The sequence below is a fragment of the Polyodon spathula genome, chromosome 4 (assembly GCF_017654505.1).
Source record: "Polyodon spathula isolate WHYD16114869_AA chromosome 4, ASM1765450v1, whole genome shotgun sequence".
NCBI lineage: Eukaryota > Metazoa > Chordata > Actinopteri > Acipenseriformes > Polyodontidae > Polyodon > Polyodon spathula.
Window position 1 is genome coordinate 2,815,647 of NC_054537.1, and position 15,947 is coordinate 2,831,593.

The 15,947-nt window shown below is 41.4% G+C and overlaps 1 protein-coding gene across 4 annotated transcripts in view; it reads left to right on the forward strand.

Moving 5' to 3' along the window:
* Positions 1-15,947, forward strand: part of LOC121314057 (dipeptidyl aminopeptidase-like protein 6) — a 277,540-nt gene that overhangs the window by 217,453 nt on the left and 44,140 nt on the right. For all 4 annotated transcript variants that reach the window (XM_041246865.1, XM_041246867.1, XM_041246863.1 and 1 more), the window contains exon 8: positions 1,411-1,531. In XM_041246865.1, coding sequence (XP_041102799.1) covers positions 1,411-1,531 — 121 coding nt within the window. The remainder of the gene's footprint in view (positions 1-1,410; positions 1,532-15,947) is intronic.

The window sequence follows — 15,947 nt, forward strand, 5'->3', positions numbered from 1 at the left end:
AATAATAATAATAGTACAGTAATATGCAACATTTGAATTATTCTGATTTAATCAAGCATTGAAGAAAGATATGAGATGATGAAACATTAAGAAAAAAAATGAAGTTCTATTATTGCTAGAGACAGCTTTTTCTATAGAGCTTAGTGATGGAACGCTTAAGTGATTGCACTGAAGCACAGCAATATAGATGAATGCCATCAGAATCAGCTGCAAATGACTTTACCCAACTGGAGGGAGAGTGTTTAAACAAGTTCACCTTTCAAAAAAATGAACTTTCTCTGTAATTTGAATTAAAGGCATTGCCCCTTCTGCTTTTCTGACAGTGTGAATGAAATGAAACTGCTTTTTAAAAGGTTATGACATGCTGACCTACCCTGAAAGGGAATTCGTGTTTTACTTGACAAAGGAATGTCATCCTCTTAACTATCAGTGATACTGGAAAATGAAAGAAAGAAATGAAATACATTGAGATGTACACGTACTGGTGTAGAGACAGAATGGAGGGACAGTGGCTGTGTTAATAATGGCAAAAGAACAGACTTCTACGCTGTCGTCATACATCCCTAATATGACCTGCAATTTTAGAAGGGTTTACAACAAACAAAGGTGTTTGTCATCATATTTTAATGAAGTGGGGCTACGGTAATAATTCTGAAATGGAAAAGTATTAAACCATGTGTCCCAAAGTGAATGTCACTGACATACTTGATGGTAGCATTTAGATCTGCCACCTTACAGAAAAAATGTGATGCTCTCGACTAAACCATGTTTGGCAAGATCTAGGAGCAGGGATGGCCAAAGCTGGCCCTTCTAATCCTGGTCTTTGTTCGAGCCCTGGAGTGCACCAGCCTTCTTCATCTTCCTCTTCTTCACCTTCCTCTTCCTCTTCATCTTCCTCCTCCATGTCCTCTTCTTCCTTTTCAGTGCTGCCAGATCTGAAAAATGAAAATATCGTATTGAAGCCTGAAAATTATTGTATTTCATGAAAAATTATCATATGTTCCACCCCCCCCCCCCCCCCCAAAAAAATACAAGAATATAAAAAAAAAAATTGTCTTTAGTATATGATCATCTTCTTCTTCTTCTTCTTCTTCTTCTTCTTCTTCTTCTTCTTCTTCTTCTTCTTCTTCTTCTTCTTCTTCTTCTTTACCTAGGAAATATTTTACTTGATTTGGATATAAAGGGTAAATACTGCAGTCTCATTTATTTTAAACACTCAGTCAAATTCATCCAAGTCGACACTGAAATTCAATTTGGAAATGCATTATTTTATCTGGATCTCCTCCAGTCTTTCTGCGTAATAAAAATTGTGATAAAGAAAATCAAAACTGACAGAAAGTCAAATAGTCAATTTTCTCATTTCATAAAGCAGGAGTAAATAACTATGTTCACCTTTCTTTTCTGCATTAGATCTTCATATTTGAGAACAACATCTACTATCAATCCAACGTGAACAGCAGAGCAATTCGTCTGGTCTTGTCTGGAAAAGAGGGGGTCATTTTTAATGGCCTGAGTGACTGGCTTTATGAAGGTAAGATCCAGGTTCCATACATTGCTGGTTAAGCCAGCAGAATCATTGTAAGTGCCAGTGAATGAGTAAAGGGTAGTTGCACAGGGACATATACAATGTACTGTCTACCTGTGAGCAAACCAAATCATGGAAGAACAAGGGAACACTGTACTTTACTTTAACACTGAAAGCAAGCATTGTAGCCCCCTACTGTAAATGCTTGGCATGAAATCCTGGAGATGGAGTCTGTTGTTGTGTTCTACATTGTTACCACATTATCTTTAATATGGCAATGCAGCTGGCTTCAGTGATGGGAAAACAACACATATTATTACTAAGCTTCAGTCTTTCTTGGAGGATGGAGTTGGGTGAATTCCTCATCACTCAATTTGTGTTGCTTAGTATTTTTCTTAAAGTACTTGCATTGTTCAGCTCATCCACACATTGTGCCTGTCTTCTGCACATTTTACATCTGCAGGCTGTTGTATTGTTCTGTTCATGCACTGGTGGTAGAGTTTGTTTATAAAAACTGTGTTCAGCAGTTTTATCATCAGCATTATTATACATGGAGAATGTTACTATACACAGGCAATTTTATTATACACAGGCAATGTTACTATACACAGGCAATGTTACTATACAGGGGCAATGTTATTATACACAGGCAATGTTACTATACAGGGACAATGTTACTATACACAGGCAATGTTACTATACACAGGCAATGTTACTATACAGGGGCAGTGTTACTATACACAGGCAATATTACCATATACATATAATATACAGGGGCAGTGTTACTGTACAGGGGCAATATTACTCTACAGGGCAATGTTATATACACAGGCAATGTTACCATACACAAGCATCAGGTCAGGTCTGTCAAGGGAAAAACGGCATTCATCAGTGAATAAAACAATCCCCCACTCTTTCTGTTGCCACCTCAGATGTTCTCTGGCCCACAGAAGATGATGACTTCATCTCTCAGCTGTCAACGTGTTACCCCTGAATGACCACCGAGCATGTAAATCATTTTCATTCAGACAGCGAGCTCCAGTCATTCTGCTGCACAGGTTATTTATTCCTGGAATTTCTCATGCTGAAGCCACTACAGTCTGAAAACGATTACACAGATGGATCAGTCAGCTGTGATGGCCCTGGGCCACTGTGGTGACCCTCTGCCAGGACGTGGCCTGTCCTTCACACAGCCAGTTTTCTGGTTTCTCTGGACTATTTATACAGATTTTTACTCATTTTGGCAATTTTAACTCAACTCAAATGTCAAGTACTGAGCACCTGCTGTTTTTCTGAAATCACATCACTTGAGCTCAGTATTGTGTTTTCCCAAGGAACAGTACTATTAATAATACATATTTATTTATTGATTCATATTGTGTCTGCGGTCAGCTTCGTCTTAGAGAGTACTTTGCTTACTTCCCAAGGGGTGTTCTCTTAGCCCGGAGACTGCTGTGTATACAGTACTGTGCAAAAGTTTTAGGCAGGTGTGAAAAAATGCTGTAAAGTAAGAATGCTTTCAAAAATAGACATGTTAATAGATTATATTTATCAATTAACTAAATTCAAAGTGAGTGAGCAGAAGAAAAATCTACGTCAAATCCATATTTGGTGTGACCACCCTTTGCCTTCAAAACAGCATCAATTCTTCTAGGTACACTTGCACAAAGTCAAGGATTTTGTAGGCATACAGTCAGGTGTATGATTAAACAATTATACCAAACAGGTGCTAATGATCATCAATTCAATATGTAGGTTGAAACACAATCATTAACTGAAACAGAAACAGCTGTGTAGGAGGAATAAAACTGGGTGAGGAACAGCCAAACTCAGCTAACAAGGTGAGGTTGCTGAAGACAGTTTACTGTCAAAAGTCATACACCATGGCAAGACTGAGCACAGCAACAAGACACAAGGTAGTTATACTGCATCAGCAAGGTCTCTCTCAGGAATAAATTTCAAGGCAGACAGGGGTTTCCAGATGTGCTGTCCAAGCTCTTTTGAAGAAGCACAAAGAAATGGGCAACACTGAGGACTGTAGACACAGTGGTCGGCCAAGGAAACTTACTGCAGCAGATGAAAAACACATCATGCTTACTTCCCTTCGCAATCGGAAAATGTCCAGCAGTGCCATCGGCTCAGAATTGGCAGAAAACAGTGGGACTCTCGTACACCCATCTACTGTCCGGAGAAGTCTGGTCAGAAGTGGCCTTCATGGAAGACTTGCGGCCAAAAAACATACCTCCGACGTGGAAACAAGGCCAAGCGACTCAACTATGCATGAAAACACAGGAACTGGGGTGCAGAAAAATGGCAGCAGGTGCTCTGGACTGATGAGTCAAAATTTGAAATATTTGGCTGTAGCAGAAGGCAGTTTGTTCGCCGAAGGGCTGGAGAGCGGTACATGAATGAGTGTCTGCAGGCAACAGTGAAGCATGGTGGAGGTTCCTTGCAAGTTTGGGGCTGCATTTCTGCAAATGGAGTTGGGGATTTGGTCAGAATTAATGGTCTCCTCAATGCTGAGAAGTACAGGCAGATACTTATCCATCATGCAATACCATCAGGGAGGCATCTGATTGGCCCCAAATGAATTCTGCAGCATGACAACGACCCCAAACATACAACGAAAGTCATTAAGAACTATCTTCAGCGTAAAGAAGAACAAGGAGTCCTGGAAGTGATGGTATGGCCTCCACAGAGCCCTGATTTCAACATCATCAAGTCTGTCTGGGATTACATAAAGAGAGAGAAGCAACTGAGGCTGCCTAAATCCACAGAAGAACTGTGGTTAGTTCTCCAAGATGTTTGGGCCAACCTACCTGTCGAGTTCCTTCAAAAACTGTGTGCAAGTGTACCTAGAAGAATTGATGCTGTTTTGAAGGCAAAGGGTGGTCACACCAAATATTGATTTGATGTAGATTTTTATTTTGTTCACTCACTTTGCATTTTGTTAATTGATAAATATAAAAACTATTAACATGTCTATTTTTGAAAGCATTCTTACTTTACAGCATTTTTTCACACCTGCCTAAAACTTTTGCACAGTACTGTATATTGGTAATGGTTCTGCTAGATTTTCTTCCTGGTAATACACTGGTATTATAATGGAAACAATGGTACACTGCGTTTGTTGTTATACTTTATCAATCCTTGCTCATCAGATCTCAAGAACTCTTCAATATAAATGGATTTTTGACATTTATATAAAACCTTGTGTTAAATGCTAAAGCGGTCAAAGCTGTTACATCACTGGAGATTTACAGATTGCATTAGAAAGCGGATGTAAGCTGATTTTAAGCAAGCAGCACATTTCATGAATGAGGCAAGGAGTGGATTGAGTGGATTTAATCTTGATTTTTAATCTAAGCTCCCTGGTCTTTGAGATATGCTTTATGTGGACTGAATTCACCTAGAGGGAAAATCCTTAACAGCGTGCTATTTGCAATGAACTGCTGACCTGATAATGTACAGTAAAAGTCACAAAATGGAAGTAAATGCTGTACTAGCTCAGCTGTACTTGATTCAGTCAAGTGGAAGTGTGAGGATATAAAGATTCATGGGCTGTACACAGAGTGAATGCTGCACTAACTCAGCTGTACTTGATGCACTCAAGTGGAAGTGTGAGGATATAGAGATTCATGGGCTGTACACAGAGTGAATGCTGCACTAGCTCAGCTGTACTTGATGCACTCAAGTGGAAGTGTGAGGATATAGAGATTCATGGGCTGTACACAGAGTGAATGCTGCACTAGCTCAGCTGTACTTGATACACTCAAGTGGAAGTGTGAGGATATAGAGATTCATGGGTTGTACACAGAGTGAATGCTGCACTAGCTCAGCTGTACTTGATGCACTCAAGTGGAAGTGTGAGGATATAGAGATTCATGGGCTATACACAGAGTGAATGCTGTACTAGCTCAGTTGTACTTGATGCACTCAAGTGGAAGTGTGAGGATATAGAGATTCATGGGCTGTACAAGGATAGGTAGAGCACGTTCATTTTAAGCAATAGAGCCCGTCAATGCAGGCTTTACCATGTGGTAGATGACTGCGACTGGAGTTATGCGTCCCAAGCCGTAGGTGAGGGCGGTATCAAAAGTCAAGGTCATCTACCACACGGTAGAGCACACATCGAGGAGGCTATGTCGCTATTAGAAAATTATTTATTTCTATATTTTCTCTTTAAAAAAAAGCAACTTTAAAATCTATGTAACTTTTGATATTTCTCTGGGTAACTTGCCGCTGAAGAAAGTAGTCCCTAACATAGTTAGAATAGAAAAACGACATACACATAGCGAAAACAGTTTGTATTATTATTATGACATTGCCAAATAAATTAACTGTAGGATTGCTGAATAGTCTGTGTAGTATAGAGTTGTTGTTGGAGGCAGGGCATCATTCAAGCTGGAAGGGAGTGGATTGACTTGTGCAAAAGAACTGAAGCAGGTTTGGCAGTTTGACTGGCTGGTTTTGAGGGAGGGTGTTGTTTGGACCAGCTGATGACAGAATTTTGGGTCAATCGTGTCTTCCCTGTTGATTTGCTCTCCAGTAGCTGTGAATTGAGCCTTCATTACGATGTCCTGTCACAAACATGATTTCGCTTGTCTCAAGACCAGCTTCAGAAAGTATGTTTAAGTAGCTTTTTATGTTATCAGATTAGTTGTAGATTAGAATGTTTTTATGAGTAGATTGATTTAAAATTTAATTCACGGTTAAGTACTTCAAAGTTTCAGCAGGCATCTTTGCAAAATAGAAGCCCACTAGATCTGGAAGCTAACTTACTGTTCGCACTCAATCATTTTCTAATACAGGTTAGAAAACAATTGGAATTCATAGCGAACACTTTCTTGATTTCAGTGTTTGTTTTGAGGATACCCTGCTTGTGGTCTTGCATTACCTTAGAGAAGTGTTATACACAATGATATATCAGTTGACGGCTTTGCCTTTGTCTTCTAATCAACTACTGAGTCGATCATGATCATCATTTAAATACTGCTAATACTAAAAAGGGTCTTGTTGTTTGCCCCTATCCCGTCCTCTTTCATGACGTTATTGTCACAGAGGTGTGGGTATAGAAGAAAAGGCAACAAGGTCTTTTGTTGTGAACACCTTGTGGGTGACTATTTGACTGGGTTTTCAGGGAAAAACATTTCTTGCCAAATCTTCATACAGCAAACAAAGGTAGGTGCAAAAGAAGAACACAAATCAAAACTGCTATACAAAAACAAAAGAGTTTAAACAAAAACAAAGTCACGGACATTCACATCGGGGTCAGCAGACCCTAAGATGAAAGAAGTCTTTTTATATACAGGGTTTGGGCTAGACAATCAATTAATCTCACATTCTTTAAATTTTACATGGATCCCCAGTCCCCATGGCTGGGACACAGACTCTACTGCCACACCCCTCGAGCCATTCGATGAAATCCACCAACCCTACCCAGGAAAAGAAATCTGCACTGTGATGTTTATTCCCTGGTCGGGGGACTAACATGCAGACAAAGGGTTGAAGACCAAGTACCAGTGGGCAATTCTGGCATTGGAGTCCTTCATCAGATTATGCCAAGTGAGGGAAGCGTGATCAGTGACTAAGAGAAACGATCTGCCCAGGAGGTAATGCAGAGTGTCTCTACAGCCCACTTTACTGAGAGACACTTCTTTGCAATGGTGCTATAGTTCTTCTCTCAGGGAAGGAGCTTCCTACAAATAAACAGAACTGGGTGCTCCTTCCTCGTGACCTTCTGGGAGAGAACCTCCCACACTCCCACCTCAGAGACATCCGTTTGTAAAATAAAGCCTTTTCCAAAATCCGACTGTGTAAGACCGGCTGTTACACAGCTGGGACTTGATCTCCTCAAAGGCCTGTTGGCATTTCTCCATCAACTGAACCTTGTCTGGAGCACCCTTTTTCATGAGATCCGACAGAGGAGTTGCCAGGGTTGCAGACCAGGGTATGAACTTACTGTATTACCTGGCAAGCCCCAGGAAGGATCTCACCTGTTTTTTTTTATTTAGGAGAGGAATAAGTTGACAAAGCTTCAGCCTTATTTACTATAATTATACACTTGTTTGATGCACATTAAGCACCATTATTAATTTTAGCAAAGGTGTAATGGTTAATTTACACATTAATTGCTTTCAGTTTAGGGACAAGTTTGAAATCCCATTCTGTCTCAAAGGGTCTGGTAAATCTGGAGCCAGATGGCCACCCTAGTATGCACACACAAATATGTTCATTCCACTTAGAATATATGTATTTATGTAATCATTCTATCAATTTACGAGCCCTACTTAATTGTGTTACAGATCAAAACTTAAGAATATACTGTAGCCATGTCTGCAAGAGTCCCTTAAGCACAGGTAGACTATGAGAAGTTTAAAACTGAATTTAAAAGTCAGGATTATTCTTAGTTATCCTGCTCCGAAGCAGGTTTATTTAAGCGTGATATGTTACCATGCTGGATAACTCTTTAAACCAAGTCTGTGAAACAGGCCCCTTGAGTTCTTGTCTCTGTCCAGGACGTCGCAACTCCACCAGTAGTCCACCAACCCAACTTGGCATGTGACCACATAGGGTCCTTGCCACCTAGCCAGGAGTTTTGATTCTGAACTAGGTAGGAATAGCAAAACTTTATCTCAAGTGAAATGTACGTAAATGGGCTCCCTGGTTATATGAGGCTTGTTGCCTATGTTGGGGTTACAGTAAATTGTAATGAGCGAAATCCCCCAAGGTGTTCAGTCTCTTCAACAAGTCCAATATGCTTCTCATCAGATTAACCAAGTCAGAAGTCTATTCTTCCCACAGCTGTTTCACTAAATCGAGAATTCCCTGAGGTCTCCTCCCATACAGGAGTTCAAATGGTGAGAACCCTGTAGAAGCCTGTGGAACCTCTCGGATAGCAACAAGCATTGAGGCTAACAGCTTATCCCAGTTTCATACATCACATTCGGAAAAACGGCAAATCATTTCTTTCAAGGTACGGTTAAAACACTCCACCAATCCATCAGTTTGGGGGTGATAAATGGATGTTTTGATGAGCATATTTTTAACAGCCTACTCAATTGCCCTGGACATACAGGAAGTACACTGGTACATCAATATCTGTTTTGGGATGCCTACTTGTTCAAAAACTTTATGAAGCGCCTCAGCAATCACCCGGGCAGACATGGAAGGTAGCGGAACAGCAGAGTCGCACAATCAACAATGAGCACTACATACAGGTACCCCACTGCTGACTTCTCCAGAGGTCCCACCAAATCCATGCCCACACACTCAAAAGGAGCCTCACTAGTGGCAAGGGCACTAATGGGGCCTTAGGCACTGAATGGCCACTGGCTGACTGACAATCGGGGCAGCCCTCACCCAAGTAACATCTCTGTGGATACCAAGCCAGTTGAATCGAGCCACCAGCCTCTTTAAAGTTTTATCCCATCCTAGGTGTCTGGACATGGGGATAGCATGGGTCAGTTGAAACCTGTGGGTCCAGGGAACCAACAACTGTTTCCTGACCTCCCCTGTTTTATGATTCATTTCTACTCTATACAGTAAGTCTTGAAACAAGTGAAACTGAGGATACATCCTTACATGTTGATTGTCAACGGTATGGCCATCCATGATTGCCACTTGGTTCTACAGGTGAGACAAGATGTTATCCCTGGACTGTTCTAAGTGAATATCAGATGGGTTGGTAAGGAGATGGCCCCCGACCAGGTAAACCCCCCCAGAGTGAAAGCAGGAAGGCTATCTTCCTCACCAACCAGCTTGACTTTCGGCCAAGAGGACGCCAAAAGGTGAGTTTCCTCCCTCCCTAGCTCCAACTGACTAGATAACTTCTAATTTAGCAAGCCTTCTCTCACATTAGGCTTATGAAAAGGAAACAGTTCACAAATTGACTTTTCCTTTTCAGACTTGACCCCGGTAGGTGCTAACAGTGACCAATGGTGCCAATCCCATCCTAAAATCACAGGAAAAGGCACCTAAGTGGATACCCCCACTTTTAAGTGGGAAGTAGTGTTATCAACCTGAATTTTGAGTCTGACAGTAGGATAGGTATGTGCATCCCCATATATATAGTGGATCTGTATTTTGTCCCCAAACCGCCCCTTCCTGAGTGGAACCAGGCTGACTTGGACTAGGGTTTGACCACACCCTCAGTCAAGGAGAGCCCTGGCTTCACGCCCCTCAACTCTTACCAGCACTGTGAAACCTGTAGTTGGATCGGCAGGATAGTGCTGGGGTCGTAAACTTGTCCTGGCAAAGCCCACTTCCATAATAAAGCAATTGGCCTTGTGGTGTCCAGGCTGTCCACACTGCCAGCAGCTCCCAAAAAGCTCTGGAGGAGACCAAGGTTTTGGCTTCAGACCTGAAGAGAAGTTTGGGGCAAGTCTTGGGGCAAGCTTCTTCTCCCTAGGCCCCGAGGTTGCCGAAGGGGGACCCCAGGATATAGCCCCCATACGGGAGGCTTGACAGCGTCTGGACCAAGGGGAACATGATGCTGTAAGAAAAACAGATTTTTGAGCCTCAAGCTCACGCCAGTATAAAGGTGATCCAGCATCTGTACTTGGATCCACTGCCTCCAGATGTTCCTCAGCCAGTGAGGTCACCTCTGCGATGGTCGTGGGCCGGTGCTGTTGTAGCCATAGAGCTGTCCTGGCAGGGAGACATTAAATGAACTGTTCAATCATGACCTGCTCTGCCACCTTCATGGCCGTTCTTTCCTCCAGCCCAAGCCAACGGAAACAGGCATCCTTAACCTTTTGGGTAAAGGACCTTAGGCAGTCCCCTTCAGTAAAGGTCAGGCTCCTCAACTTCTTTCGGTACCTGTCCTCAGAGTGCCCTAGGAGATTGAAGATGCTTTTACTGAGGTGTAAACCAGTGCTTCCTCTTTCCCCGGGACATGACAAGCTGCTTGAGCCTCCGGAGTTAGTAAGGCAGCCAACTGGATGGCCCACTGATCCTCGGACCAATGGCAGCTTCGTGCCTTTCTCTAAAAATGGTTAGGAAAGCCTCAGGATCACCATCTGAAGTCATTTTAGGGATCTTAATGTGAGCCCAGGGGTTTTTAGCTTGGAGAGCAGGGGCCATGGAGGCAACTTGAGCAACTATCATGGCAGTGATCACCTGGGCTTGTTGTTGCTGCAGTTCCAGGACAGCCTGCCATACTCACTCTCTCATGCTCATGTTCTCTTCACCTTGTCATCTTCTTTTAGGCTCCTGGGAGCAAAGCTTATCCCACATCTAACACCATGTGTCACAGAGGTATGGGTGTAGAAATAAAGGAAACAAGGTCTTTAGTAGTGAAAACCACATGGGTGACTTGATTTTTTTGTCAAATCTTCATACATAAACAAAGGTAGGTGCAAAAAAAGAACACAAATCAAAACTGTTATACAAAAACAAAAGAGTTGTGGGGTTAGCAAGCAAGCTTGTTCCTGTAGTTGCACGCTCTTTGTCCAGCTTCAGCACCTGGACAGCTCTGGACTCATTTCAGCATCTTTTTTTAACATTATATCTCAGACAGCGTCTCTTTCATGCATCCTCCCCAGTCGGCAGCCACTTGCTGGGCAATCAGTTAAGCTCACATTCTTGGAATGTTCACTTGGATTCCCAGCCCCCAGTGCAGAGAGGCAGACTACTGCCATTTCCTCTGCCACAGCTGTGTTCTGTGATTTCTGACAGTGGGGTTCGGATCTGCATTATTGCTAACAATTTATTTTGACTATAATCCAGTATTTAAAACTTAATGTGCAACAACCAGCTTGGTATAGGAAGCTCTCTGCAGCCCTAACATTGTGCAATGTGATTAGACAGTCATTTTACCACATCAGTGCACCATATGATTGCTGCAGTAAACTGTGCTTTATTACAAAAAAACTGTAGAAGTGACACGGCCCAGGGTGGCAACTGGCAGGAATTAGAACCAGAGACAGAAAGTGGCAGTTAAATAAACACAAAACAGCACAGACTAGGCATTCACCTTCACTATAAAGTTTCAAAGTAATACAAAAATCACAGCACACCCCAAACTCTTCCCCCCAAACTCCTCTGACAAACTCCTCCAGGAAAGGATTTCTGGTTCCTTTTATACATGTGACCACTCCCCAATCAGCATCAATGAACTAATTGGGGAGTGGCCACACCTGTGATTGCTGGCAAGGACAGATGTAACCCCATCCCTCCACCCTTACATTCCCACACACACTGTTTACGTTAAGGGTTTTTGCCCTGTCACTAGGAGTGCTGTATTTGTTCTGTGGCAGTATAATATGCTGATAACTGCAAAGCTGAGTGCACAGCTGAACAAGCTTATGCTTTCTCCTTCTGTACTGGAGGAGCCTGTCTCAGAAGTGAATAAACATTATTGTAAATATTTGAACAAGCCGGATATGATATAACAAGACACACAGCTAGATGTATATTACAGATTACAAATATGTGTCATATGGGAAACAAGCCAGAGAAGAAACCAAACACTGCGGTTCTGTCCCCAACCCGACAAGAACTACAGCAGCATCTCAGCTGCGGTTCTGTCCCCAACACGACAAGAACTACAGCAGCGTCTCAGCTGCGGTTCTGTCCCCAACCCAACAAGAACTACAGCAGCGTCTCAGCTGCGGTTCTGTCCCCAACATGACAAGAACTACAACAGCGTCCCAGCTGCGGTTCTGTCCCCAACCCAACAAGAACTACAGCAGCGTCTCAGCTGTGGTTCTGTCCCCAACATGACAAGAACTACAACAGCGTACCAGCTGCGGTTCTGACCCCAACACGACAAGAACTACAGCAGCGTCTCAGCTGTGGTTCTATCCCCAACATGACAAGAACTACAGCAGCGTCTCAGCTGCAGTTCTGTCCACAACCCGACAAGAACTACAGCAGTGTCTCAGCTGCGGTTCTGTCCACAACCCGACAAGAACTACAGCAGGGTCTCAGCTGCGTACGTCCTCTGTCTGCTGTACAGCAGATTCCCCTTGTTGACAAAGATCAGTCAGGATCATAATGAATGTTATCCACATTTGATTTCTGCTCACAGTAAAAGAAATTGATTTTCTGGTGGGGTGTGCTTTCATATTAAAACTACTGCCTAAGCCAAGAAAATAAAATAAAAAAAATAATAATCTGTGCAGTCTATCATTTCTGGACTGAACTAATTAGTGGTTCATTTTGGCAAATCTATAAAGATCTCCATTACACTGTGTCACAAAGACGGCCGGAGTGGGTGACGTCAGACCAGAGCCAGGAAATAAACAACAATTGAGAGGTGGAGTTTGGTGGAGCTGAGCGAATGGTCTCGCTCAGCATTTATTAAGTGAACAGACAGTCAGGAAATAAAAAGGTTGCAACAAACAAAAAACACAGGACACGGCACTCGTCGCCAAAATAAAAAGACAAGCAAAACGGACTATACAGACAAAACACGGTGAGCAGATATTTTAACGATTACGATTATTATTACAATTATTACTCTTACCTCCGTCTCCAGTCCCATTCTCCAGTCACCGAACACACAACCCCGAGTGAGTGAAAACATGCAGCTTTTATGCAGCTGTACCGAGACTCGATTGCTAATCAGTCATTCAATTGGAGTCTCAGTACAACTGCACGTGAATTAATAAAGTGCAATTCCCCGTGCTCACATATTATTACTTTTTATTACTTTTTACTTGCACGTGAAGTGCTGTGCAGTCCTCGTGCCTAAATACAAATATACATTTTAAACACTCGTGTTACACAGACCTGTTTATATTTCGTGTACCAATGACTACACCAACATTAACACACAACATTTAACAGAAAATACACACAGGGGCGGGCACTTTGCCACACAGTGGTATTCAGAATATTTCCAGTGGCTTACAGTTAAAAGTTGACCAGTTTAATATTCCATCTACCCAGAAATCTAACCATATAATAATACTACTACTAATAATAATAAAAAAAAAAATAATAATAATAATAATAATATAATAATAATAATAATAATAATAATAATAATAATACGTAATACGTAAAGAGTTTCTGGTAATGTATTATATTAACCAGTCTCCCATTTCCAATAGCAACCAGTGTTGTAAGATTGCTGACAATACACTCAGTGTTTCGCTTTACAGAGAAATCACTTTATGTAGCAAGGGGAAGTAGCCCAGCGGGAAGCAATAGAATGCAGTAGTACATTCAATTACATTAAATTAACTAGTTTAAAAAAATGGTATGAATTGCTGAGGATCTGTGGGAGTACTAAGTGCTGTTCTTGGTAGGGGCTGCTGTCACAACTATTATGAATCATGACACAGAAGGCTGACTAACAGCAGCTCCATTGCCTGCAGGTGTCTGGAAGGATTCTTTCTGAAGTTTATAAGAGGCTGTCAGTTCAAGTGGTGTGTGTGCGTGTGTGTGTGTGTGTGTGCGTGTGTGTGTGTGTGTGTGTGTGTGTGTGTGTGGTACAATTTAATGCTCTCTCCAGCAGTAGAATTCTAAGCACATCACAGATAAATGCCAGTACTCAGGAATGGTGCTGCCACACTGTTTAGTTTAGTAGGTATGTTGTAGCAGAATACAGCAGCACTAATGCAAGCCTCTCAGAGAGAGAGTAATCACGTCAGTCTCCTTGACCATCCAAACAATATGAGTGATAGTGCATATATACCAAAAAGAAAATCCCACCCATCCTACGGAACACTCACTAGTGCCGAATTTAGAAATGCTAAAAGAAAGATCATACATTCAATTGCAAAACTTTCCAATATCAGACTTTTCCATTAAAAAAGACTTGTAGTTGAAACATTTGCCATTTCATTTATTACGTTTGTTTTAGTATTAGAGACAATAGATAAAGCAGAAAAATAAATAAAACAATCATAGAATGGATCATGCATGTGCTACTAGTCAGGTAAGGTCAAAGTTATGGCAAAAGAATCTCTGTCCAATCAGTGTCTATATATATGTGTGTATATTTTCTGATGCATACATTTTACAGCCACTGTCTAGTGAGCCCACCTGCAACCTGTTATTACTGCTTGTAAGGTATCATCAATCCACTCAATAACTGCATTGCAAAATAACCCTTTGAATAAAACGTACAGGCAGGCTGGACTGTTTTACACTCTCCTTTTAGAATCATGATGATGGTGACGTGTGCTTTCCACAGTTGCTGTTATCATGAATTGCATTACAATAGCATGGCTCAGATGATTCTTTATTATATTTCGATAATTCATTCTGCCAATCAGGAGTAGGTGCAGCATAGTAATGGCCTGTGGCAGAGCAAAGCTCTGCCCTTTTTAAATTGGCAGGGATGGGGTTAATTTCCCCTACTTGCCTGGATTTATTATGTTCAGGTGGCTGGGGTTGATTAGTTGATTAAATGATTAACTTAATTAACGATCAATCAGCGACCAGCCACCTGACATAAAAGGAGGCCTCTGCTTCTTGTGTGGGAGGAGGAAGCTGAGGAAGCAGGTTGGTGTTTGTGGGTTTTGTGATTTGTGAAGTCTACATCCTACATCCTACATCCTACATCCTACATCCTACATCCTACATCCTACATCCTACATCCTACATCCAGGCATTGCCTGGTCTGGAAACCTTTATTTTTGTAAGTTTGTTTTTTGTACTGTTTTTTTTTTTGTTTAAATCCCTTAATTTTGCCCTTGTGCACTTTTATTTTTGTGTATTTATAATAAAATAATAATTTTTTTGAACTACAGACTGTCTCTGGGCCTCTATCCACTCGCCAGCCTGCCACATGGCCATTTAGTATGCAGTTTGAAAATGTGGGCAATAATCCTTGTACCATCATCAGTGCACTAGAGCAGCCATTTTGAAAAGGGCTTTGAAACAGAATTTATATTCATCGGTGTGAAAAGTAGTTGGATGTGAACAAATGAAAAGAAATGACAGGTGTGTTATTTAAACAGTTGTAGCAGCACATGGGGATTTATAACTGTATATTTTTCAGAACCTCTCTACTTAGTCTTTAATGGCTTCAAAGTTTCTACAGCAACAGTGAATTAATAATAATAATAATAATAATAATAGTAATAATGTGTCTCAGTTTGTGACTCTGGAAAGCTGTTAACCCTAGCTGTGATAAAGATAACAGTTGACATTGTACGAGTGCTAGCATTAACATGAATTACAGTAATGACACAGTTATTCTAGTTTGATTCTCATGTGGTAAATTTTAAAAGCTGCTGTAAAGTTAGCGGTACCATCATTCAAATATAATCGGCGTTAGTTGCAGGACAGAGCAGTTCAGTTATTGTTCTGGTGTAGTGTTGAATATGTTTGACAGCATACTATTAAAATAATTGTTTTCCTCTCTGAAAATCAGTGTTTGTCTCTGATCTTTTCATAGGGCCCAGTGGTTCGCAGTACCAGTATTAAAATAATGTTTTTAAAAGGTTGTATTAAATTAAAACTG